The following is a 27,126-nucleotide window of genomic DNA, read 5'->3' as shown; positions in this document are numbered from 1 at the left end:
TAACAAGCATTAACCTAAGATCGTCTATTTTGTGTCTTCTATTCCAACTCTTTAATTAACTTTGATGATATTATTCACTTTCGCTGACCAAACAAATTCTTTCTGAGTGCATGGCTCTATGTACCAGTTCATAAAATTGTTCTATTCCCAGGACTTCATTTTATAGCAACACCGTAGTAGAGAGTTGGAACTGAGGTCAGGGAGCATTTCTTCACATACAGAGTTGTGAAGATGTGGAATGCTTTGCCTCATAAAAGTACAGAGGCCGAATTAATAGGAATGTTTGAAGAGAGACAGATCCTTGGGGAGGAGAGATATTAACCGGAATGGCAAAAGGAAAGCTTTGAGATTAAAAGATCTGCCAAGATCTAATAAATTGCTGAAACAGACTCAATGGGCTGAATATTCATGTTGCTATGTTGCTACTACAATACAGTAAGGAAACACGACAATATTAACATTTATATAGTGCCTTTCACATCAGACGGATGTCTCAAAGAACTTTACACAACTGATTGGGAGCCTGAGCTGGGTGAAGGAAGAGCTGAGAAGGGGGGAGAGAAACGTGACCAAAAACACAGTAAAAAAGATAGATCATAAGGCACGTTAGGGAGGGGACAAGGAGGAGACGTTCTGGGATGGAGTTCCACAGGGAAGTGGCAGAATAGCTGACAGCTCGCTGACTGGCAAGGGCGTATTGGGCAGTAGGGTTGCAGGAAGACACAGAGGAAAGATGGGCAGTGGAAAGTTTTGAAGTTGAAGACGAAGATCCGTTGAGGGATGGAGAGTCAGTGGAGCTGAGGAAGGATGGGGGCAATGGGCTTGAGGAGCCTGGTGCGAGAGAGGATACGGTCTGAGGAGTTCTGGATGGTTGTCTGCAGTTGGTGGGGAAAAAGACTGAAAAATAGAAAGGCGACAATGGAGAGAAAAGGAAAATAATGTTAAGTTTGACTCTAGAATAAAATAATGATTTTGTCAAGATGGACGATAGAATAAAAGAAAGGAAACTGGTGAAATAAAAGAAGATAATGAAAACAGCATGAACTTATTTAGATGAATGTCAAAAATGACATATTCCCCAGTTAGAACGAAGACTGGCCCCAAAAATTGCCTGTTGGTCTTTTGAAATGAACGGGAGGTGGAGTCTCGGACTCATAACAATGTTTTTGGTTAGTAGCAGCTCTGGCTATTGTAGACTTGATTTGCTGTGTTGGGTTTGGTTTATTTCCAGACACTTAAGAATGATAAAAGGTCAAAATGCAGCTGTGCATTGCAATTATAGCGTGACCTATACAGCCAATCACTGGCAAAATGGTAGTCATGGAATACCGTAAAATATTGCAAAATTGTTGAACTTTAAATAATTTGATGAATTGAATGAAACTTTAACCCTTGCCAGTGCAGGTTTTTTTTCTAAAAAAGTCTAACCCATAATAAACAATCTGAATTTGGATAGGAACCAGGCAATGTTGACACCCAGCCAACTGCTTATTTTGGACTGTTTTATCTGCCAGCTGTTTAGTATTTAATATAGAAGATGTCTCTGTGTTAATCCTACTCCGGTATAAAGCAATCTGTCTTCTAGTTCAGCATGATGTGTATTGAGGATAAAAAATATTTTTGTAGTTACAAAAAAATCATAAGATGAGAATACATTATCACAAAAAAGTGGAAATTCAGGTGCCTGAAAAACTATAGGTCCAGTGACTGTCATCATTAATATTAATAATAATAATCCTGCATTTAATATTGCGTCTTTTACATCTGGAGAACTTCTGAAAGTGTTTCATAGGATTTACTGTAAAATGTAGTGAGTTTGCACTTTGTAGGTAAACAAAGCAGCCAATTTGCACACAGCGATGACCCATAAACAGCAAATGTGAATAATTTTACCTGGGGGACTGACTCGGAAGGCTGGAACCCTATGTTGGGACTTTGAGCTCACACTCTCTAGGCTGACACTCTAATGCAGTGCTTGGGTGCACTGCATTGTTGAAGATGCCATCCTTTGGTTGAGAAGTTAAAAGGATTTACTTACTGTAATAACAATAGCCAAAAAATGTGGCGCCTTACTATTTGGTCTTTTTTAAGCAATGGATATTGCCTCGTTTGCATAATGGGATTTTTTTTGCAGTTTAGCATACATAAAATTATTCTCCAGTGTGAGACCTGCTAAAAGAAACCTTTATAGAAACATAAAAAAATGCACACTTTTTAAAAAATATTTTTGCTATTTCCGTAAAAATCATGGCACAAAGAAATCTTCATCTTTGTATGTAAAGTAAGTGTTTGCCGGGAAGTATAAACAATACTGTAATGAATAACTGCAGGACCTCTGAAACCTTCAGGAATGAGTGGTGTTTCATTGCTTAAAAGTTAACCTATTTTTATGGTGGACAGGCTACAACCTGCAATCTGATATAATAATTAATAATACTTAAATTTGGTTTAGCATATTTCAGTACGGGAGGATGTCCCAAACCCGTTTTGCAGGATATATTTGGATTTTATTTGGGGGACAGCTGATAGATAACTACAGACAGAAAACATTCCAGATTTTTGGACATGAGAGAACGTCTAAGACCCCACACTCCAATACGATATAGAACTCTTATTAAATTTATTTTTAATAGCTGTCTATCATGGTTTAACAAAAGTTTGTTGGTGGATATGGGAGTGAGGTGAATTGCAGCCCTGAAAGGTACTGTATTTGTGATATGAGGATACTGTCGATACGTTTTTGGGGGGGGAGAGAGGGAGTAGCACCTCCTAATAGAAACTTGTCACATTATTGCCTAACTCGACATAACCTTTGTAAGACAATGTTGAATGTTGGAGGGACTCAAAGTATGCTTTTAAAGTGCCTTGGTATGAGCTGATAGTCATAACTCTGAGATGGAAAAAATGTAATCTTGTACTGGCTGTGTTTCAGCTTGTGCCAGCAATTATATATGAAAAGCCATTGGGCAAAGTCTGAACAGGTGCTTTGTAATCCTCTCAGGCTTCAATTTATAGGGAGTACTAAATGAGGTCTGTGCTAAATATTCTATCCAGAATTAGCTAGGACAGTATGACGCAGGTTAGGCTGGTACAACCACTGCAATCTGTAAACAGTTACAGGATCTTAAATGCTTTATTTCATAGGATTGGTACTATAATGCAATTCATTCTTATAAATTAAGACCAAATCATCTAATTACTGGCCTTTACAGTTTCTACTGTCGGTCCAGATCAGCTTCCAAAATCAATGGGACCGGTTCTATTGTGCAACAACCTCAAACAACATTTTCTGCAGTTCAACAACAATAAATGTTACAAAGAATATTACAAAATGGATTGGAAGTGTTATCTGTGATTTCTGTTTTGGCCATTTAATATGCAACATGCCCAAGGTGAATAATTTTGATTTCTGAAACCTGCAAATGCTCCGGAAAAAATCAGAGTATAAGCACTTTTCCGGCCTTTGTTTGCACTTTGTCAGACAGTAAGATCACCTCTGCCCATCCTTTGTTCCCAGTTTATCAGAGTTATAAATCACCTCTCTTCAGCCTTTGTTCAGTTTGTCAGTGGCTTTCGGAAATTATAATTAGTCATTTTGCAAATATCACAAATTAAACAGCAAAATAATAGTCGTTGTATTCTCAACAATAAACTACCAATATCACAAGTTGTATTGAAAATGGTTCAAAGAAGAGCATCAAGGATGGTTCTGGGACTGCGGCTCAGGATATGAGGAGAGGCTCGCAGAAAGCAAGTCTGCATTTCAAGTTCCTGCCTCTTTTCGCTCTCGGAAGAACTTGTACCTTTTCTATATTAGACATCCTTTCAGTCACTCTGAGTGAGACTGCCAGTGTAGCCCCATTCAATTCAGAGATGTACACATCTAATCTGTTGCAGTCTCGGACCAATAGAAATTCAACTAAAAAGGCCCAAATGTTCCAAACAGTGAAGACGTATTGAGCAATAAGGGAAATTAAAATATTTTATTTATGCAAAAACCCTTTACGAGTCTCGCCTTTGACTGAAACTTGTTCTTTGATTTCAGATCTGGTTTGCTTTTACGAATGGATTCTCAGGGCAGATTCTCTTTGAACGGTGGACCATTGGTCTCTACAATGTGGTGAGTACAGTATATGCAATAATATTAACATTTTCAACCAGAAAATGGCTGCTGGTGATAATTTCAGAAATACTGACTGTATTTTTGTAGGCATCTGTGGCAACTATTTGTCCTAGGAAGACCCTTCGAACAGCCATGAGGTGAATGGCCAATTTTCATACATCAGCCTGGCTTAGTGTGCAGCACTCCTCTCTGAGTCAATGATTATGAGTTTAACTCCCACATCCAGACTTTGAATTCATAGTCCAGGCTGGCACTCCAATGCAATCCTGGGGAGCACTGCATTGATGGCAGTGCCATCCTATGATGAAACGTTAAACTGAGGTCCTGTCTGCTTGTTCAAATGGATGTTAAAGATCCCATGGCTCTATTTGAAAAGAAGAGGACTTTTGTTTCAGTGTTCTAGCCAACAACCCTCCAAATAAAATTGTTTACAGTAATTACACTTAAAAATATATCCTGTGAAGCACTTTGACACATCCTCCTGATGTGAAAGGTGCTATATCAAATGTAAGGACTATTATTATATTATATTATATTATATTATATTATATTATATTATATTATATTATATTATATTATATTATATTATATGGAGGTTTGTTGGTCAAGACACAAGTGGAAACTCCCTTCTCTTTGTGAATAATGGAGTCCTGTAGCTCAGTGATTAGAGCACTCGCTTTGCAAGCGAGAGACGTGGGTTCAATTCCTGGCAGAGTGAAACTTGGGCAAGTTTACTTACTCTACACGCCTGATAATAGTCCATCAAGAAAAAAAACAATAATAAATCGTTAATTTTTAATCCACGACTGTTTGTGGGACACTGCTGTGTGCAATTGGCCGCCGCATTTCGCCCACAAATATTATTATATAAGCGCTTTGAGACGTCTAGAAGACGTGAAAGGCGCTATATCAAATGCAAGAATTATTATTATTGTATAATAGTGTTACGTGTGGGATTTTTAATGTACACTAGATAAGGCAGATTAAAACATCTCAATAAAAAAAATAGCTCTTCCAGCATTGCAGCTCAGTGCTGCACTTCAATATCAGCTTAGACTCTGGGCTCACGCCCCGACATATGGATTGAACCTACGGCCTTCTGACTCAGAGGTGAGCTAGAATCTGAGTCAAACTGACACATTGGTGATGTTGGGCTCTTAGTTTTAAAGAAGGTTTGAATAGCAAAACTTTGCATTTTTTTTAACACATTCTCAAAAAATTATGCTTTATCAGAATGCCACAAATATATTGTTTTGGTTTCTTCAACTGGTGCCCCATCAATTTAAAGCACTAACATTTGTATCTGTCCAAGGATTTATAAAACTAGAAAGTGCTGGAACACCTCTGACCTACCCATGTTGACAGAGCTGCTTCAGCTTCAAGTGTTTGAAGGCAAAGGAGTATGTTTCCTTCTGACAGAATGATATAAAACTTTCCGGTTAACAACATAGTTTGCAAATTGTGTCTGGTCTATCGGCTTAGAGAACTCGTTGCAATATATGGATTTTCTATATCAGCAAAGCCCTATATGCTTCTGAAATTATTTGTTTTAAAGACATTTTCTACTTTGGGTCAGTAAATTCACTTTAATGTGATTTATTCTACACTTGGAAACAGAAATAAACATTTCCGCACATTTGGCCCATTAAAAAAAAATGATCTGGATGTTTTGGCAGTTAATCAAAAAGAACGAGCTACTCATTTTTCTCTCTTCCTTTCTCAAAGCACTGACTTTTTCTGGGTACTTCTCAGACTTTCACTTTATCTCAATGACAGCTCTTTTTTGTTTTATTGATGATAATCCTTACATTTGATACACAATCCTACCCGTTTATATCGACATTAAACGGGTAGGATTGTGTATCGGGGACCCAGCAGATTTTGTCGACGTAAGTGAGTTTCGACATAAGTGATCGAACTAAGGGCTGTCAGTCACTGAGGTGCACCCTGAGAGTTGTAGTCTGCGCACACACTGAGCCCTAAGCTCTGCCCCTCCAGGGGGCCTCTGCCTGTGCCACACACCCCAAAGCTCAAGAGGAGAGTTTCAGTGCTTCATTCTGATCAATGATGTACAAGTGCATTGTGGAGTCCTGTAGCTCAGTGGTTAGAGCACTCGCCTTGCAAGCGAGACACCTGGGTTCAATTCCAGGCAGGGCGAAACCTTGGGCAAGTTTCCTTACTCCACACGCAGCCTAATAATAATCCCTCCAAAACAAAACAATAATAAATTGGTCATTTTCAATCCACGACTGTTTGTGGGACACTGCTGTGCGCAATTGGCTGCCACGTTTCGCCCACAATATAAAGTCAATTCACTTTACAGTCTATTCTGTGAAGCGCTTTGAAACGTCTAGAAGACATGAAAAGCACTATATCAAATGCAAGGATTATTATTATAGGATTATTATGTCAGAGAGCCAAGCGCAGGGCAGGAAGGCAAGGGTTAAAACAACTTGCCTGTCGATATAAGTGGTAAGAGCACAATGTGCTAAATGCGCTTCACACAATACACTGTAAAGTGAATTGACTGTATATTTGTGGGCGAAACACAGCAGGGGGTGCTTTACAGGATTTCACTATAACGTGTAATGACTTGCAGGCAAACATTTAAGTCCAGGCTGTTATTCTATTCAATTGAGGTGGACAGGAGAGTTGTCCATTGACTAACTCAATATTTGGAGGTCCAAGATGACATGCTTAACAGCAGAATGTCAGAATCAAGTTGATTCTCTATTGTGGTCTTGGTAGTTCCAGAGCCCACTGGATCCGCATACTCCAGGGAACTTGAGCCCAGTCAGCCTGGTTTATTGACATGACTTGGAAGGGCACACCAGTCAATGGGGGAGGAATTCTTCCCACTCAGCTCCTGTTAATCCTGCGAGCCAAACCATTAACAGGTAGGGTGTCCTAGCTGGGACAACAGGAAGCTTACCTGACAATGCTTTCGGTGACAAACTATGCAATTCTATCTGGTTAAATCCAGCGGTACCCCCACCACGCATGCTCCAGAATATTGGAGTTTTGGCTCCTGTCAGCCTGTGATACTCGATACTCGTCGGGACTTCAATAACAACAACTTGCATTTATATAATGCCTTTCACACCGGATAGTGTCCCAGAGCACTTAAAGTTGACTGGGTAAATAGGGAGCATACTTCCAGGGAGATAGTGTGCATTCCTGGGGAAATTGCCATGTGGAGGTGGCATGCATATGTGGAACTCTCACTCTGGTTTGCCACTCTGAAGCAAGGTTTGAAATCAATCCTTGGTTTCCACATGTGATAACCGGGTGTCTTGACACATGCAATAACCTACCACCATACTTAAACAATATCCAACCTGGACTGATGTACATGTGCAGATAACTCAGTTTAAGGCACAAGGCCCATTTTTTGACAGCAAGTTGCCTGCAAAACTGTTGCTTTCAAGGTGTGCTTTGTCAACTCTAGTATGTGTTTATAATGGGGATTTGTCACATTCACTACATCATTATCCCTACACTTAGTGACGAGAGGAATTTCACTCTCCAACAGTGGAGAAATAGAAATGTAACGTTGGGTGCAGCCTGGCTCTCAATTTTCTGTAGTGAATAAGACCCTATGTCCCATACCTACGGTCACCTCCCCTTTTTCCCTGATTCGGCATCAAACTATGCCATTGTTAAGTGCTCCAAGACGCCACCCCGAGTGAAGGGCACTTCACAAATGCAAGTTGTTGTTGTATAAAATGTTATCCTACCAGAACACTCATGCAACCATCCTCCCATGATGAAAAACCAAATGTTTTCTTTACATTATGATCCTAATCTCATGTGGGACTAAGCTATTGAGGAGCTGAAGCTCAAGATGTACCTCTTTTGGTCATCTTTCCCTTCTCCACCCCCTTTGGCTCCCACCTCCAGCTCCGATGCCGAGCCAGTAGTGCAATGTCCTCCTGATGCGAAAGGCGCTATATAAATGTACATTATATGGTATTGCAATGAAATGGTCATTTCAAAACGGGAGCATTTACTCATTCTTTGCTTTTGTATGTGCCAGTTTTTCACAGCCTTGCCTCCCTTTGCGTTGGGAATATTTGAGAAATCGTGTCGGAAGGAAAACATGCTAAAATACCCAGAACTTTACAAAGCGTCGCAGAACACACTGAACTTCAACACAAAGGTAAGCATGCTTTCCTCCCCTGAAATTCTACACTCTGTTTTTGAAATAATAATTGAATGTTTTGCTTTCATAAATAATTATTTTAAAAAGTTGTGTTATTGGGACACATTTAGCCACCCTGCAGTTAAATGGGTGCTGTCTTCAAGGAAAAGTTCACAAACTTTTGTGTTAAGTCTATTCTATGCTTTCAGCAGATTTGTTCCTGTGCAAATATGAAAATTTGTATATTAAAAAAAATCGTGGCACCCATCTGCCTCCCCTTCCCTCCTTCAAAGCCAGTCTGAACACTTTCCTCTTTGATCCTGCCTTCAGTATCTTCCCATACCCACTACCCTACAGCCCTCTTGACTCCAACCCCCAGCTTGGATGCAAACCCTTCACTGTCTAGTGAAAGGCGCTATATAAATGCAATTTGTTGTTGTTGTTGTGCACTTATAAATGAATAGTTTGAAAGGTTACATTGGTACCCAGTTATCATGTCCCTCAATATAGCGCTGCCTCCCCTGTGAGGTGGGTGGGCAATAAGCATAATATTTTGTGATGTTAAAGCATGAAAATCCCATAATCGTAAGAATGCAGTTTAACCTACTCGAGCCACAACCTAACCTATTAGCATGAGCAGCTTAGCTTGTCCATTTGGCTTTATGTTTGTCATTGACGACATGAGACCATAAGTGCTGATTGTAAGGGGGTGGGGGTTGGGGCTTTGTACGTTCGCTTATAACACAGGGTGACAATTTCCGGATCCCAACAACTGGGTTATAGCAAGGTTCCCCTGTTCAAATAGAGCATTGTTCACATTTCCAACATTTTTGCCCGTTCTTCCCTCCAGCCACCCCCATTTTCCCTTGTACCTCCCATCAAACAGCCACCCTGCCTGATAGTGATGTAATTCAGGCTGACATCACATGGCACCCGACATTTAGTAATAAAGAAGGATCTCTACAAAAACAGATCTTCGTAGCCATCCAAACATGCATCTAATTTGCCGCATGTAATGTCCAGCATGTTGTGATATTCTGTGAGGTTTAAATTTAGATTAATTTTAACTGTGATTAGAATAACATATGAAATTGTTGAGTGAATCTGCAATCACAGTATTCTAGCCTAAAGAAAGATTCAGTACTTTTTGGCGATTTCTGACACGATTTTTTAGTACGTTAAGACTGCTGACTTCCTCCAGTAACTGAAGGTACATCACCCCAACCTGTGGGAGGTCCACACTGGAGTAGCATCCGTCAGAACAAAGTCTGTGTGCTGTAATTTGAGTTCCCTTATTAAGATTCACTTTGTAAATCGTAGCACATTAAGCCCCAGAACTGAAGTGCTATGTAGCTGAAATGCTGCCGGGATTCTCAAAAGGTCGAACCAATGTCAATTGCTCATATAGGCTTCTACCATGCATTTTTTTTTCATACTATCAGCCGAGAGTATTTGGTGCCATCTAAATGGATTGCAGTAGTCTTTTCTGGACTTGTCCATTGCAGTGTTACAAAAGAAAGAACTTGCATTTTCACAGTGTATTTACATGTCAAAATGTCACAGTGCTTCACTGGCAAACACTGCATAGAGCAGTGACTATTTCTTTATAGGATTTCTACTCTTCAGGCTCACTGAAAGACAATTAGATATTTGCAAAATATAAAAACAGTACCCTTATCTTTCTTCCATTAAAATAGTACCTTTGTAATAATAAGACTTTTTTTAAGATGCTCTTACACCCAATAATGAACATTAATTCTGCCACTAGTGGCTTGTCTTTGGTAATTGTCAATGTCATTGGGAGCTTGTGAATTAATTGAGGTCTACAGTTATTTTGAGATTTGAAAGGGTCGAAAGGAAAAGTGAGAATGAACAATTTGTTATTATGGACCTTGAACCATTGTCAACTTTTTTTTCTAATGATATTGCACAGGTTTAATAAATATACTCTTCACAGGCAGGGGAAAAGCAGGAATAGTTAAGTGTTTTCTGTTTGTAACCTTCAATACAAAATGTAATCGGAAAGAGCTCAACAGTCAGATTAGTTGAGGCCATGCTGTGCATTTTTAAGAGAAGCCTTCTTTCTAACTGATAGGTGATGGAGAAAAGCTATTTGTTTTTGCATGCTGCTAATAAAGCTGTCTCCTAGAGGCAAGAGTGATTAGTCCTCCTGGTTTAGACATCTACAGACCCTCGTGTATTTGTAATGTTGTGTGCAAATGGATTACTGACCCCTGTGGAGAAGCAGGTCAAAAGACAATATGAGCTGCCATTAAATTTGTAGGGGGTGGTGAGCCTTTACACCATTATTCATTAATGCTGAGCTGTGAAAAATGCTGTTTTTGTTTTTACAAGGAATTTAGTATGTTTGCTTTGCAAAATGGCCTAAGATCCTTTAATTGTAGCTTAGAAACATTTATAAGTTTAAGAACTTCCTTGCCAATTAATTATACTGAATAATTTATTTCTCGAAGAAATCAGTCTAAAAATATACAGTTTTACACAACTGCACGTGCACACATATGCATGCACACACAAAAAAAAGTGAGCCCTCAAAATGATCACATTCACTATTTCTATGTTGTCACGCAAGTAAACCAAAAAACACAGTGCTACAAATGTAAGGCATGATTTGTTTGGGTGATTGGAAAATTTGTTATTTAATATTTCCATTTTAGAGTCTTCACAACACTATCTAAAAGTAATTTACTCACTTTGTGATTTTTTTTTGACACCATATTAACATCACCGAAGTAATGCACCACCCAACCAAAATGAATTGTTAGTTGGTGTCAAGGATTTGTTCACAGGGTATAATGCATGCATTTCAGACAGGTTATAATATAATTCATATATAATCGATTGAACAATCCTTATTTCCTTAGCTTTTGAGACAGGGTTTTATTTTTCCTCTTGGGTTGAGACTATTCTTCAAAGTTGTGGATAACCTTTTGTACAGAGATAAATCAAGGAATATTGTGATGATGAAGTAAATTAATGCATTGCATCACAGAGAGGGAAGACTCTGATCAAGTCTGGTGACTTTCTGATTTTAGTCACACTGTCACGCGGAGTAGCTGAACAAATACCAGATCATCCCAGAAACATTTTAATCCCGGGCAACTCCATGCACCTCAAGCAGCCAGTGACATCGAGCCATGGATGACGCGTTAAATCAAGTCCCATATGCCTGTTTAGGTGGATGTTAAAGAACCCATCGCACTGTTGGAAAACAGGAGTTTCTTCCAATGTCCTGCGAACAATCCCCCAAATAAAAAAAATCGGTCACTCACTCCGTCGCTGGCTGCCGCGTTCACCCACAAAATACATAGTCAAACCGCTTTACTATATATCCTGTGAAGAGCTTTGAGACGTCTTGATGATGTGATAAGGCACTATATCAAATGCAAGGATTATTATTATTGTTATTATTGTATGTCTATCCTTATCAGTTATGCCATTGAGAACGGGAAAGGGGAAAAAAGCAAATACTGAATTTTCAACCACCAGTACAACTGTCTCTACCCTTAAAGTTAGCTAGTTCTGTACTATAGCCTTAAGTCAATTTGCATAGAAAATATCAAATATTTGTTAAAAGAAAACAACACTTGATGTAGGGAGAAGGGAATAGAGAGGTATAGGAGGGGTGGGGGCTTGCGTGGAGTATAAACTCCAGCACAGACTAGTTTCGCTGAATGACTGTATCACTTTATGTAACTGTATAATTATATATATGTATATGTCTCCATTTTGTATGGAAACACTAAAGCACCTGTTTAGTGGTACAGGAGATGATGAAAATAAGACCAGCTACACATGTGTCCATAATATGAAATATAAGACATCCATGACCGTGTGACTTATTCTCTTGCGTGTTTTAGAATGAGACAAAGATTACAAAGAATGTACAGCAGGGAAACAGGCCACTCAGACCAACCAGTCCGTGACAGTATTTATACTGCACACAAGTCTCTACCCACTCCTTTCTCCCTCCCATACACTTTTGTTCCCCTCTCCCAAATCTGAAGGTTTTCCTCTGGAATGTGTCTTATACTATCTGATGTAACCACTGCTTCGGGCAGTAAGTTCCGCTGTCTCACTACCATCCACGTGAAGTAGTTCCTCCTAAATTCTCTTTTAGATCCCCTAACCGTTATCTTGTGTATGGAGCTGTAAGAGAAAGAATCAAACTAATAATTACTACCTTAATATATTCGGTATACTGTGAAACTTTCATTTGATTGGTTATAATGAATTTAACCTGTTTTATAAATTGCAAATAAATCAGTTTAATTGGATCATTTTCTGTCAAACAATTTATAATACTTGCAACTTTGAAAGTTAGCTTTTAGTTGCATCTCATGTTGTGTTCGAATTTTCTACTCCCCAAACTATTGAAATAACAATAGCCAATATGGGTTTTGCAGATTATTAGTTTAATAGACCCATCACAGTTCCAGTTTACAACCATTGGGAACTGGCCTGGAATAGGAGTCTTGTAACACCACTAGATGTCCTTAGGGTGCCGCATAAATGCTTTGCCGCATAATATTTCAAAGCTTATCGGTGTTGGCATTTGGTGACACCAAATTAGTACAGAATTACGAACGAGTGTCACCCTAATAATAATAGAAATATGTGAGTGTGACTTCTTTATGGGAGGCAATGTTTACAGTTGGTGGTCCTGCTAACCACACAATAGTAGAAGTCCCAAAGGACAAAAGTGTCTACATGTGTCCTGTTTCACAGTGGCTTTTAGCAGTGAACATATTAAACAATGCCCTCAAAGGTTCACAGAAATTAGTGTGCAACGTCATTGATGCACAATGATAAGTGTCTATTCTTGCTTCCATGGTCATATGTGCAGCCTAATATTCTAAGAGATCTAACAGTTGGATTTTATCTGACTGGAATTAATCACATTCTGTTGAAGACTTATCACAGAATAAGTTTTCAGCTAATCCAGACAGTGAGTAATTTGCAATTCGTATCAATGTGCTGACTATTCAACTAATTCAAAAGTCTAGAGGCCCTGACAAATCTGGCTGACATCATGATTTAACATCACTATAGTCTTGTACTCTTCTGGTCAGTTTGGGCTGATTTTGTCTGACAGTCTTTGCCATTCAGGTCAAAAGAACGAAGACTATTTGGGGCTTTTAGAGATTATCTTTAGTGTCGCTTGTGGCTGATACGACCTGAGAAATGAGGCAGAAAATTCCAGCTAGAGTATTTCATTGTGGAAAAGTATTATTTAATTGCAGCATTCCCAGTGCAATTTGATTGTGCTCTCATTTATAAGGTACGTGTGTTTTTCATTGTCTGCAAACTGGAAACTTACTACTAGAGTTAAAAAGTTTTTCACCTGTCAATGGTACCAAATAACTACTACAGTACCTAGCATAATCGTAATTCCTTTGTCTGGGATTGCTGCTAGGGCTCACAGGAGGTGTCCCGATCCAGGCAAGGTCAACAAGAGGAGTGACCCATGTTCCAACTTTCTTTCCTCGCTCCCTAACTGCTAAAGCCGTTGAAGGAAAAGCCACAGTGACGCTGATCTCTTTCCCTCAGCAATGCTTAGAATTCAAAGTTTCTAAGGCAGCAGAAAAAAGCAGCCGTTTAGGAGAGAAAAAATAACCTGTTTTATTTGGAACAAATCTTTGGAGAGATTATCAATAGAACCAAATGAGCAAATCTACTGTTGTGCTAACTCCTGGGTAGTTTGCTTATAGTTGCAGCTATTTTGAAAATCTACTGGGCTGGACGGGTGAATTTGCACTGTTACTCATGGTTATGCAAGTTTGAATCAGATCTCTGAATGGGAGCAATTTTCAGCCCTGAAATTCCTTTCTGCTTATTTATCAGTGTATATTGAATGAGACTATATCTGGAGCCATCTGAACAAGGCAGAGTATATATAGCATGATTTATTTTTCCTAAGACTTTTTTGAGGAAGTGAGATGCCAGTTTGACAATTAAAAGGCATAAATAAAGGTCTTCCAAAAGCCCTTTGGTAAAGTACGACATGAGAGATTGCTTTACAGTCACTGAATACCAAGGAGGAGATGTAAATTAATAAAACCAATTTATTTGTCTGGGATTGCGGCTGGGGCTCACAGGAGGTGTCCCGATCCAGGCAACTGTTTGATGTAGAATTATACTGTTTTTACACAGTCACGATTTTAATTTTGAATCTGGTTTTCTGAAAGTCTTTTTTAAGAGCTAAAGAAAATCTTTAAAATTGAATCACTTATAATGACGATAATAATAATAATCTTTACATTTGATAGAGCATCTTATCACATCATCAGTACACGTCAAAACACGTCAAACGATTTACTGTAAACTGTAGTGACTGTGTATTTTGTTGGCACATGCTTGCGCAAACATGAAGTGAATGGCCAGCTGGATCTGGAGGATTGTTGCTCAACATTGTAAGTGTTTGTTCTGTAACTCTCCTGTCGTCAACATCTGCACATCCATGGGACTTAATGAATCAATTGCAGAATCAGTGATTTGAATGAATCATATAAATACAGACCACCACCATTATACATCACCTCTATGGGTAGAGGTAATGTTACACTGCTTTCAATTGTATTAAAGTCTAGTCTGCTCTCTCTTTTCTCAGTATCTTCTAGCCTATTTGTATTCCCCCAATTTTGTTGTTGCCTGTTGTTCTTAGCCTACATGTCCCTCAAGAAAAAAAACAATAATAAATTGGTCATTTTCAATCCACGACTGTTTGTGGGACGCTGCTGTGTGCAATTGGCTGCCGCATTTCGCCCACGAATATACAGTCAATTCACTTTACAGTATATTCTGTGAAGCGCTTTGAGGCGTCTAGAAGACATGAAAAGCGCTATATCAAATGCAAGGATTATTATTATTATTACATTCTTTCTCCTCTCTAAACAAAACTGTTAACGATAGCTGTTAAATTGTTTCCTCAATTCACTGCTTCCTCTAATATGTATTTTGTGACTGCATATTGAATTGAGGCACCAAATGTATTCCTCCAGTACTTGGCCTCAACGTGCAATCTCAGAAAAATGGGATTGAGACCCTTCTTCTATTTTATATTATTTTGTTTGACCTAAAGGACGTCATGGTGCTGGTTCCCGTTTTCTGTGGAATAATAATAATTGTTCTTCTTTCGATCTGGCGCCTTATCACATCATCAAAAAGACTTAAAATGCTTCACATGAGTTTACTGTAAAGTGTGAACACTGTGTACTTGTAGGTAATGTGGCAACCAATTTGCGCATGGCAAAGTGCCACAACAGTTATTAAGTGAATTACTAATTACTCAGCCAGGACACTGAGAGAAACTCCCTTTTCTTTTCAAATAGTACCAAGAGATCTTTAACATGCACCTTAACAGATAGATGGGTCTTTGATTTAAAGTCACCTCCAAAGGATGGCAAAAGATGCAATGTTCCCACAGCACTGTATAGGTTATCAGTCTAGATTGTGAACTCAAACTCCCGTGGGACTTCAACTACAGCCTTCTGACTCAGAGGTGAGAGTGCTATCACTGAGCCACTGATATTTAATAGTCAATATAGTAGTTTTATTCAGGCACCAGAATCCCCACAACAGCAACTAATTCCTGCCCTGTGGTCCAACAAAACAGTAAAGATCAAAGGTTGCAAAAATGCCTCATTAATTCATCAGCTTCTGTAAGGAAAAAGTACATGTGAATTGAACAGTTTTTTTTAAAAACAAAAAAAATTGCGGTAGGAGATTGAAAAGAGAGGGGATAAATTAATGAATTTGATAAATTTTTTCAAATAACAACCGGGCTTTCAAACCACAATACAAAGTCCAAAACATTACATTGGATGAAACAGAGGATTAGAGAAGATTAGAAAATTAAAGCTTCACTAAACATTACTATGGTGTTGCATTAATTTGCTGTACAAACAGGAAGGAAAGGTAATGAGGTCATATCTGAGATGCAGTTGTGAAACATGCAGAAAATTTTGGGCAGGAAACAGAAAGCCATTTTAATAGCACCCACCTGTTCTTTCTGTCAATCTAAAACTCACAATGATGACACACTAAAGATGAAGTGCAGAGGTCAATGAGCAAAAGTAGCACTGATTTAGTGAGGCAGGTTGGTAGGGTATTAGAAGGGCGTCGAGGTAAGGGGGAGCAAGGCCATGGAGGGCTTTGAATGTGAGGACCAGGATCTTGAACTGTATCCTCTGTGTGATGGGAAGCCAGTGGAGCCGGGCAAGGATGCGGGGTGATGGGGTCGCGGAGCCTGGTGCGGGAGAGGACATGGGCGGGGTGATCTGTAGCCTATGGAGGGGGGAGTTGAGGAGGCCGACAAGCAGGGAGTTTGCGTAGTCGGGCCTGGATGTTATGAATGCGTGTATGAGGGTCACATTAAGGTAACTTCTTAATATGAGGAAGTTTTGATAACCTGTAATTACTTTATTTTTTGTTGTATGTTTTTGCCTACAGCAGTTCTTAAGTCATAAACTGAGTTAAATCTGAAAGTCTTTATCAGAATCAACAAGTACTTCATTAAATGGAGAAATGGCCATAGCTGTTTAATAGTTTATTGGTCAGATGGATGTTCGACACATGCAGAAACCCATCAACATGCTTAATGTATGATACTAAGTATGGAAATTTCCCTGTGTCTGGAATGAAATGCACACTGGCTCCCTGGAGAGAGACACCTTGCTTATTTATTTCCAGACAATATCGAGACAGAGAGAGGCTGTGTGTATGAGAAACAAAACAATAATAAATTGGTCATTTTCAATCCACGACTGTTTGTGGGACATTGCTGTGCGCAATTGACTGCCGCGTTCGCCCACAAATATACAGTCAATTCACTTTACAGTGTGTTCTGTGAAGCGCTTTGGGACGTCCTCCCGACGTGAAAAGCGCTATATCAAATGCAAGGATTATTATTATTATTTATTATTAAGGGGCAGGGGGTAGTCGAGGCTTGGAGACCCCAGAATGTGCGCCAGGCTACTGTTAGAATATAACCAATTAAAATCTCATAGACTGCCATCTCACAGAGAGAGATGGTGAGGAAATAGATACCAATCCAAGTATTGCAGGGGACAAGTTTTCTCTTCTGAGGTTTGCATTGACCAAGTCAATCAGGAACCTATTCCCCCTCACAATCAAGCCATGACCCGCTCTGCCTTCCCTCACCTCCGTAACATCGCCAGTCTCTGCCACTACCTCACCCCTCAGGCCGCTGAAACTCTTGTTCATGCCTTCATCACCTCCAGGCTCGACTATGCAAACCCCCTGCTTGTCGGCTTCCCAACTCCTCCCTCCACAGGCTGCAGATAATCCAGAACTCTGCAGCCCGTGTCTTCTCCCACATCAAACTCAGTGACCCCATCTCCCCCACTCTCGCCCGACTCCATTGGCTCCCTATCCTTCAGAGGATCCAGTTCAAGATCCTGGTCTTCACATACAAAGCCCTCCATGGCCTTGCCCCACCCTACTTCTGCGACCTCCTAATCCCCTACCAATCCACCTGTTCCCTCCGCTCAGCCGGCTCTGGCCTGCTCCACATCCCATGACCCACCCGCCCCACCATTGGCGGGAGAGCCTTCAGCCACTCTGCCCCCAACCTCTGGAATTCCATCCCCCAATCACTCCACCTCACCCCCTCCTTGGCCTCCTTCAAGTCCTGCCTCAAGACCCTCCTCTTCGACCATACCATCGGCCACCCCCCCTCCCCTCCCTTCTGTCCCCCTGACCCCAGCTCAGGTCTGAAATGCTGTACACTGTCCAGTGCCTTGGGACGTCCTCCCGATGTGAAAGGCACCATACAAATGTAATGTTGTTGTTGTATTGAGGCATTTGTTACTGAATGGAGCTTTTATGAATGATCAATGCTCACTCTAAATGCCAGAGATGGAAAGGTATCCCAGTTCCCAGGACTGATTCCCTCACCTTATGTACAAAATATCACTTCTCCCCAGAAACACAATTGTCATGACTGATTGTGGGACATTTCTGTGCACAAATTGAATCCCACATATGCCTGCAAAATGCAGTCACCACACTTTGAGATGTCCTCCTGATTCAAAAGGTGCTGTATCAAATGCAAGGATTCTGATTATTATCGTATAATCATAAGATAATAACCATAACATCATATGATTATATAAGAATCTGTATTGGGGAGCCCTGTAGCTCAGTGGTTAGAGCACTCGCTTTGCAAGCGAGAGACTTGAGTTCAATTCCAGGCAGAGGGCGAAACCTTGGGCAAGTTTCCTTACTCCACACAAAGCCTAATAATAATCCCTCCAAAACCAAAAACAATAATAAATTGGTCATTTTCAAATTACGACTGTTTGTGGGACATTGCTGTGCGCAATTGGCTGCCGCGTTCGCCCACAAATATACAGTCAATTAACTTTACAGTGTGTTCTGTGAAGCGCTTTGGGACGTCCTCCCGACGTGAAAAGCGCTATATCAAATGCAAGGATTATTATTATTATTATTTGTTGCCAAATAAAATGACTTTAATATAAAATAGGTTAGTACAACAGTGGTTGTCCCTAGAGGAACAACAACAATTTCCATTTATATAGCATTCTTCACGGCATCTCAGAGCGCTTCAATTTCAGTATTCAAATTTTGTTTTCAATATCCATTGATAACGAAATAAAATGAATAACAACGGCCATGTTTTCCACCTATTTAGTGCAATTGATTATATGCATATACGTTCATTGTCATAGCAAATTCCTCTCTTGGCAATCCACACGTATGTTTTATCTACCTGAATTAAATCTTGATCTGCAAAGTACAGTATCTAGTGTATTTAAATTAAGTGCTAACACCTGAGTTATACATTAGAGATAATGTAATTCAATCGAAATATTGGCCTATCACTGACAAATTCAAGGACATTTGGTGTTCTGAACAGGGCAGGGACTGATAAGGCTGTTAAAATTGGACTGAGTTGTCTTGCTTACGAAACTTCTAACTGGTGATTGTCTTTAGAAAGTAATTTGCCTTGAGTATATGTATTATGGTTTTGTACAGTGGATTTATGGTATGTTTTGCAATTTTCATTGCCCAGTTTGTTACAGTATACCTGCAGTATATTCTCTTTTTTTCTCTCTCTTGTTCTTTGAAAACTTTTAGAAGAACATCAGAGAGAGACAGATTATAGAGCCTAGTACTTAATGACAGTAGATTGCATTTATATATAGCGCCTTCCATGTCAGGAGGATGTCCCAAGGTGTTGAACAGTCGAGGGGTATATGCGAGCTGGGGACAGGAGGGGGGATGATGATCGAAGGCATGGTCAAAGAGGAAGATCTTGAGAAGGATTGCGAACGAGGCGAAGGATGGGGCAAGGGGAAGGGATTCAGGGATAGAGTTCCAGAGAGTCTGGAGGCAGAAAGACTGAGGTCCCGACCCCCAATGTTTTTAGAAGGTCACAGAGGTCAGGTGTAGCAGAATTTAAAAGTGAAGGCAAGGATCTTGAACTCGAACTTCTGGAGGATAGGGAGCCAATGGACAAAAAAAGAGTTTGCATTTCTAAACTCGATCTGGTTTTATTCTTATGTTTTATTTTTGGTGAAGTATCATAGACCAAAATGGCTACATCATTTTATATCAAACACCCATGAACTTTAACACTGGGTAAATTAATCCCTTTATGCCTATTTTAATTTAATTTGGAGTAAATGACATCTATTGAAAGCGAGTGACCTAACTTTAAACTTGTAATTGTATCGGGGAAATAACACATCAGTCTGGAGTCCTGTAGCTCAGTGGTTAGAGCACTCGCTTTGCAAGTGAGAGACCTGAGTTCAATTCCAGGCAGGGCGAAACCTTGGGCAAGTTTCCTTACTCCACACACCTAATAATAATCCCTCCAAAACCAAAAACAATAATAAAATTGGTCATTTTCAATCCACGACTGTTTGTGGGACATTGTTGTGCACAATTGGCTGCCGCCTTCGCCCACAAATATACAGTCAATTCACTTTACAGTATATTTTGTGAAATGCTTTGGGACGTCTAGAAGACGTGAAAAGCGCTATATCAAATGCAAGGATTATTATTATTATTAAAGATTGGAATAAAAGTCATTCTCAGCCTAACAGCTAGCCACCTGCAGTAACCACTTTATAATGGTTAACACCAGTGATGATCCCATGCTCTTTCAATGCTAACAGTTTGTAAATTGATCCTTAAAGGATATCAGACAAAAGATAGTCTGTCCAAGGAGGTTAAATTGCAGAAAAAGTAGTCATTGAAAAATTTACAATGCATCATCGTGTGGAGATGTGAAATGTTTCAATATGTTTTACATTTTTTTCCCCCCGTTTTGACATTCATTGTGCTCCAGTTATTGTTCTATTTTAATAGCATTGTTTCTGTGGTTGCTTAATATGCAGTGGGTTAAATATTGTATTTATTTAATGGACCTGGGAAGTGTACAACTAACAAGAGATACAATGCTTAAATTTGCAGTGAGATGCTACGTATTAAACAAGTCACTAAAGTTTGTGACCTAACAGTATTCTTGCTTGGTCGGGAACAATTCAGGTAGCCAAGTGTCAAAAACGCAAAATGAAGAGACAACAACCATATAAAAAGATGCTGCTGTGAGCCAGACTGCAAAAATAAACCCAGCTACTTAAAAGATTAAAAAGTGGTTGTCAGTAAAAACACCTCGCAGTGGCGGTGAGACAAAAACACACTTAGTGAATTTGAAGCAGCAATAAAGAAAAGGGTTAGAGTTCACAGTGTGGGTTGTCGTAAATGGTTCTCATGGATTTTTCTTTTCCTATAGGTTTTCTGGGTTTATTGTTTGAACGGCCTTTTCCACTCGTTCATTCTATTCTGGTTCCCACTGAAAGTCTTCGAGAATGGTAAGCAGCACAGGCAAACAGAAATATTTAGCAGGATCTTGTCAGGTTACTTTTATTTCCTTGTACAGACAGTCTAGCTCTTGTGACTTTGTCCTCCCTACTTTTTAAACGCAAATGTGGAAAACTAAAATATCAATTTCAACCGTACCCTTTTTTTAAAAAACAATTAAAATTTATTTGAACGCAATAATTTGAGATTTTTACAAAAAGGGCTAATCAAAATTATAGGTTTAACTTTATCCCAAGAGGGTTTGTTTTGTGGTGATCTTTATGAAATGCATATGGTTAATTCATTGCGTGCTCTGATTCCTCCCAGATGAATGTCCATCTAATGATAAGCAAGTTGTGCATTAGTGAACTGAACATTATTATGAAGCTGAAATGCACGTGAAGTTAAGACCTATTTAAAATAGTTGGTTTGCTTCTTTAAGCTTCAGATAACAGCAGGGTGTTTTTCAGTTGTCCCACAGACGAAAATTGTGACAATGAGTAGAATTGTTGTGCGTATTTTACAAGAAGCCTACCTCAACTTTGAATTTAGGTACTTCATTGTTAATAAAGTCTCTGTTCAGTTGATTATTGTCAGGAAGGTTCAGGCACCAGTTACTAGTAAACCACTGCCTCTGTGCACACTTCCCCAGCCACATTCTACCTATTATTTATCATGTTCAAATTAAATAAGACAAATTGGTAGAGTTCATCAAAACTGCTGCCCGAGGAAATATAACTAATTTCACTTAAGTGAATAAATGAACATTTCGCTCAGGCCTGTTTGCTCAGAGTACTAGAAGTGAAACTTCACACTGTGCTTCTCTTTCCTTTATGGAAAATATGCATCACGTCCCACCCCCTCCACAGCCCCTGTACATTTTCTAACGGTTTCTCTGTGTTCCCCATAAATGTCAAGGTCAAAATTGAAGACATCTGCCGCAGTTGTCTCCACAGAGCTGTGAGCAGTTAGTATAAGTACGTGCTTCCCTCTCAATGCTGTGTTCCAGTATAACAGCACAGTTCGGGAGTGTCAGTATCTTGTATGGATCTTCTTATTCATCCCAGCATTGAACTGTCCCAGGAACTGCTGCCATATACTTCAGAACACTTACTATCTTGTGAACTATTGAACCTAGATTGTTTCCCCTAGTCCACCCATTTGATGAACACCCTTCATTTTGTAATCTGTTTGAGACTTGCAGTTGGGATATGGGATTTTATCTCTCTTGCTTTGAACATTTTCCCTTCCCACCTAACTTTACACCCTCTGCAAACTCGGTCTGCTTTCAGGACCTTCATCAAGTAGAGATCGTAAGGACAGTGGATGGGGTAATCTATTCTGAGCCATATCTTACCATAAATCTTGTGTACCACTTCATTATCCTCTACTCAATTTTCTCTTGGTCCAAAATCCTTTTAGTTCAACCCAAAGTCTCTTCTGAAGGATCATATCTGAAAGTCAAGATGTATCCTATGAAATACATCAATTAAAATCATCTTTCAGTTTGTTTACAGAATTAAAGAATTCAAAGCAAGTTTTATCCGTTTGGCCAGTCTTTCATAAATTTACGTTGACTTTAAATTATTGTTTTTATTCTCATTAAAGTATTCCAATTTGCATCTTTTATAATGGATTCACAATATTTCTTCCCCACAGATAGCAAACTGATGAACCTTATTTCCCAGGAGAATACTTCTGACCTTTGTTAAAGTACTGGAGGAGTATTAATTATTTATAGTCTTGTGAAACTACCCTATACCCAATGAGCTGTGAAAAATTCTACCACAGCTATTATATCTTCAGTGCAAAATCCTGGAGGTACAGTACATTTACAGGACAGCAGAGCCCCTTTAAAAATCAGCTCATATGTTAACTATGAAAAATGTAGTGCTATGATATGACTAGCAGATGTGATTTTTTTTCTTGGGAGTTTTCAGCAACTGATCACTTGGTGATCCTGAACCCACGTTAATGTCTTTGCTTCTTGCAGATAATGTGTTTGCAAACGGAAAAACACCTGACTACCTGCTGTTAGGAAATTCCGTTTATACGGTAAGTGAGTTCACGACCTATAAAATATTGTGATATTTAAAGAGAATAAGTCTCGAGGCTCGGTTGGGAAAGTGAAGTTGAGCTGTAGGAATTTACAGAACCGGAAAAGACTATTTCAGTCCATCTGTCCGGTCCCAAGGTTTTAACAAAAATATTTTTTTAAAACAAAATTTTCCATTACTCTATTTATCATGTCTCTCAATTAAATTATTTTCCAAATTCCCTCTTGAATTTGCAGCTACAATCTGGCCCCACCACCTTCCTAAATTGTCTATTCAAAATATAGGCTTGGAAACATGCAGAGATTTGTTCCCTCGTCTATGCTACAGCACCCATGGATTAGAGAAAGGGAAATCACACAGAATTCCTGTTGCTCATTGTTCATTATGGATACAAAGGGGATGTTAGGTGTGGTCAGAATCAGGTGCCTAACACTTTCTTCTCCCCACCTACCATCTTCCCCCACACTGCCAAAGCACTCGCTGCCTGACCTCAAGAGTAGCCATATAGGGCAAGGGACAGGAATGTGACCTCTTATGGAGCAATGACCCAGTAATAACTGTTTGAAGCTGAGGAAAGAGCATGTTCCAATTCAGCTGCTCCACCTGAAATAGCTCCACCTGAAATGTCCACGTTTCTCACATCAGTTGAAAGATTTGGTAAGGAAAATGCTCATCAGAGAGTGAGTCACACCAAGAACTGGCTGCACAGCTAAAAAATAAGTCTGAGGTTTTGAGACTTGCTCTTTTGTTTTGCGGTACTTCAAGGGCAGCCGGTAAATGTGGCAGCGACGTTACGAGTTAGGAAATGATTTAAACAGGATTTGGATTATTTAGGACCAAGAAACCATTACAATTTCACCATTTTTCCAATTTATAAAATCCGACTCGTGCAAAGAAATCAAAGGGTTTTTCGGGAGGAAGCTGACTGGGACTTTGGTGCATGTACAATTTAGAAGATTATGCAATTTATAAAGAGATGACTTATGTGAGTTTTACTGTACAATATTTTACGTTTAGTAATTTACTAATCGAACTGCCGTAATTGAAAAATTTTGAATGTGTGAGGTTGATAGTTTTGCCTTCTAAAGACAAGGCAAAATCCAGTTTGTGATGGTCAGTTCCAGGCCAATGTGAGCTTGTCAATTACGCCAGTGGGAAGTAACCACACACCATACGGGGTTAAGAGGAGATGTCCAGGGTGCAGCTGAAAATGCTGGCCCCGGTTGAGACTGAGCTGAAATCAGACAAACACACAATTGTAACACTTGCTCATTAAATAATGGCCGCTTGACTGAGTGCTGAAGAGCTTCCAGCACTCGTGAAACTGTACCCTGAAAAAGGAATCAAAGCACTTGATTAGGGGAGCAAATTAATGGAGATTAAATTAACCGGTGACCGAAGCAGATATTCAAGATTTTTCATATTGCCTTTATATGTGAATGTATTGAAAGATATCTCTTTCTAGTTATCACTCTTCACTTAAACTATCACATTTATCCACAATAAAGCAAACCTTATGAAGTTTTAACTTAAGTGAGACCGCTATAATTTACTATTGTGCTGTAAATATATTTAAATCTGTTTTTTAAAATATTCAGATGGATATGACCAAACCAAAATACCTTTTGGTATATTTTCACAAGCGTTTCATATGCACTCGCATCATTAATATCGTGTTGGTTCTTTACTGATTGAAAGACAAATCATTGAAATCTGTGTTCGCAGAATTAGTATTTTTACCAAATGACAATCTTAAAGATAACACTTGTTCATCATTGGATTCCAAATCCAATGTTACAATCTACATATCTCCAGCAGTGATCAAAATCCAGAAGTGTGCAGGCTGCATACTTACTAAACTAACCTGCATTCTTCACCCCTAGTTCCTACCAGTTATAGAGCCAGACACCAGGGTCAAAGACTGGTGTACAAACAGCCCACTTCCTGGCCTCAAAATCCCACTTCAACATAGATTATATTGGAAACGTGATATTGGGTTCTTCTGACCCATATGTTTAATTATTGAAGACTTGACTTTGGAGAAAAATCACTGTCGCCAGAACTCTATTGCTGTTAGTCATAGGATGTATAGGATGAAATAAATAATAATAATAATCCTTGCATTTGATATAGCGCTTTTCACGTCGGGGGGACGTCCCAAAGCGCTTCACAGAACACACTGTAAAGTGAATTGACTGTATATTTGTGGGCGAACGCGGCAGCCAATTGCGCACAGCAATGTCCCACAAACAGTCGTAGATTGAAAATGACCAATTTAATTATTGTTTTTGTTTTTTTGGAGGGATTATTATTAGGTGTGTGGAGTAAGGAAACTTGCCCAAGGTTCGCCCTCTGCCTGGAATTGAACTCAGGTCTCTCACTTGCAAAGCGAGTGCTCTAACCACTGAGCTACAGGATTCCACAGGACTCCATATACATTTTAACTATTTTGTATTTCTAATGAAATCCAATTAAATTTCCTCCTGCTCATAGTGTCTGGATGCCCCGCATAACTTATCATCATAGTTTCTTTACTCCACACGCCTGATAATAATCTCTCAAGAAAAAAAAACAATAATTAATTGGTCATTTCAATCTACGACTGTTTGTGGAACACTGCTGTGCGCAATTGGCTGCCACGTTTCGCCCACAAATATAGTCAATTCACTTTACAGTATATTCTGTGAAGCGCTTTGAGACGTATCGAAGATGTGAAAAAGCACGACACAAATGCAAGGATTATTATTATATATATATTATCATGTACTGCATGTTGGTGCATGCATCTCTCAACCTTTCGTTATGTTTTACCCACAAAATGTGACATTGGTGGATGTAACAACAACAACATTACATTTGTACAGTGCCTTTCATGTCGGGAGGACATCCCAAGGCGCTGGACACTCAGTGTTTCGGACCCGCGCTGGGGGTCGGGATTGGGGAGAGTGGAGGGCAGGGGGGAAGGAGGGTGATCAAAGGCACGGTCAAAGGGGAGAGACTTGAGACAGGTCTTGAAGGAGGTAATAGAGGGGGCGAGGTGGATGGACTGCGGGATGGAGTTCCAGAGGGTGGAGGCAGAGTGGCTGAAGGCCCGCCGTGAGTCGGAGGACGTGAAGCAGGCCAGAGCCCGCTGAGCGGAGGGAGCAGGCAGCTTGGTAGGAGGTTAGGAGGTCACAGAGGTAGGGGGGAACAAGGCCATGGAGGGCTTTGAAGGTGAGGACCAGGATCTTGAACTGTGATGGGAAGCCAGGTGGAGCCGGGCAAGGATAGGGATGATGCAGGAGAGGACACAGTGAGGTGGAGTTTGCGCTCTTGGACTGTATACTTTACACTGTATTCTGAAGCTCTTTAAGACGTCTCAATGACATGATAAGGCACTATATCAAATGCATGGATTATTATTATTTCCTTTGAACGATGAGGGGCGAATCCTAGTAAAAAGTTATGTGCTAGCAGTCATGCAGCTATGTGCCAATTGAAAGCACCTGAACACTAAAAGATAATGTTTCAAACTACAAGACAGAGGTGGAACCACTGAAACCTGAGAAGAAAAGAGGGCTGGTTTAAAAACAACACTGGGGGATCTTGGAGGAAGCGGTAGAGAGAACATGAATCTGGTAGTTGTCAATAACATGATATACAAGCATTTGGGGCAAGTAGAAAAACGTGCCACACTGACAAATGAGGACCATGCTGAGAGTTATCTAAAGATCAGAAATGTAAACTGACCGCATGACCACATCTGACCAGACAAGATCAGTTGTTCTCAGAACCACCCCAACTTTCACAATGTATCTTGCAATTAACCCAACTGTGCTCCAAGCGGTTCCCACCTGACGTGATGAGTTTCTGTCCCACAAACGTGAGTGATGCTGACTCTCAGTGAGCATTCGAGTTCTAAAGTTACACAATGTGCTGCCAGTAACATAGAA

General features: G+C 39.7%; 1 protein-coding gene across 2 annotated transcripts in view; it reads left to right on the top strand.

The window, feature by feature from the left end:
- atp8a1 (ATPase phospholipid transporting 8A1) overlaps positions 1 to 27,126 on the top strand; it is a 208,567-nt gene that overhangs the window by 141,200 nt on the left and 40,241 nt on the right. For both annotated transcript variants that reach the window (XM_042341636.1, XM_042341647.1), the window contains 4 exons: positions 4,046 to 4,120; positions 8,160 to 8,282; positions 21,070 to 21,148; positions 23,131 to 23,192. In XM_042341636.1, coding sequence (XP_042197570.1) covers positions 4,046 to 4,120; positions 8,160 to 8,282; positions 21,070 to 21,148; positions 23,131 to 23,192 — 339 coding nt within the window. The remainder of the gene's footprint in view (positions 1 to 4,045; positions 4,121 to 8,159; positions 8,283 to 21,069; positions 21,149 to 23,130; positions 23,193 to 27,126) is intronic.

The sequence above is a fragment of the Callorhinchus milii genome, unplaced genomic scaffold, assembly GCF_018977255.1.
Source record: "Callorhinchus milii isolate IMCB2004 unplaced genomic scaffold, IMCB_Cmil_1.0 Scaffold1, whole genome shotgun sequence".
NCBI classification, from domain to species: Eukaryota; Metazoa; Chordata; class Chondrichthyes; order Chimaeriformes; family Callorhinchidae; genus Callorhinchus; species Callorhinchus milii.
This window is presented reverse-complemented; position numbering and strand designations above follow the sequence as displayed.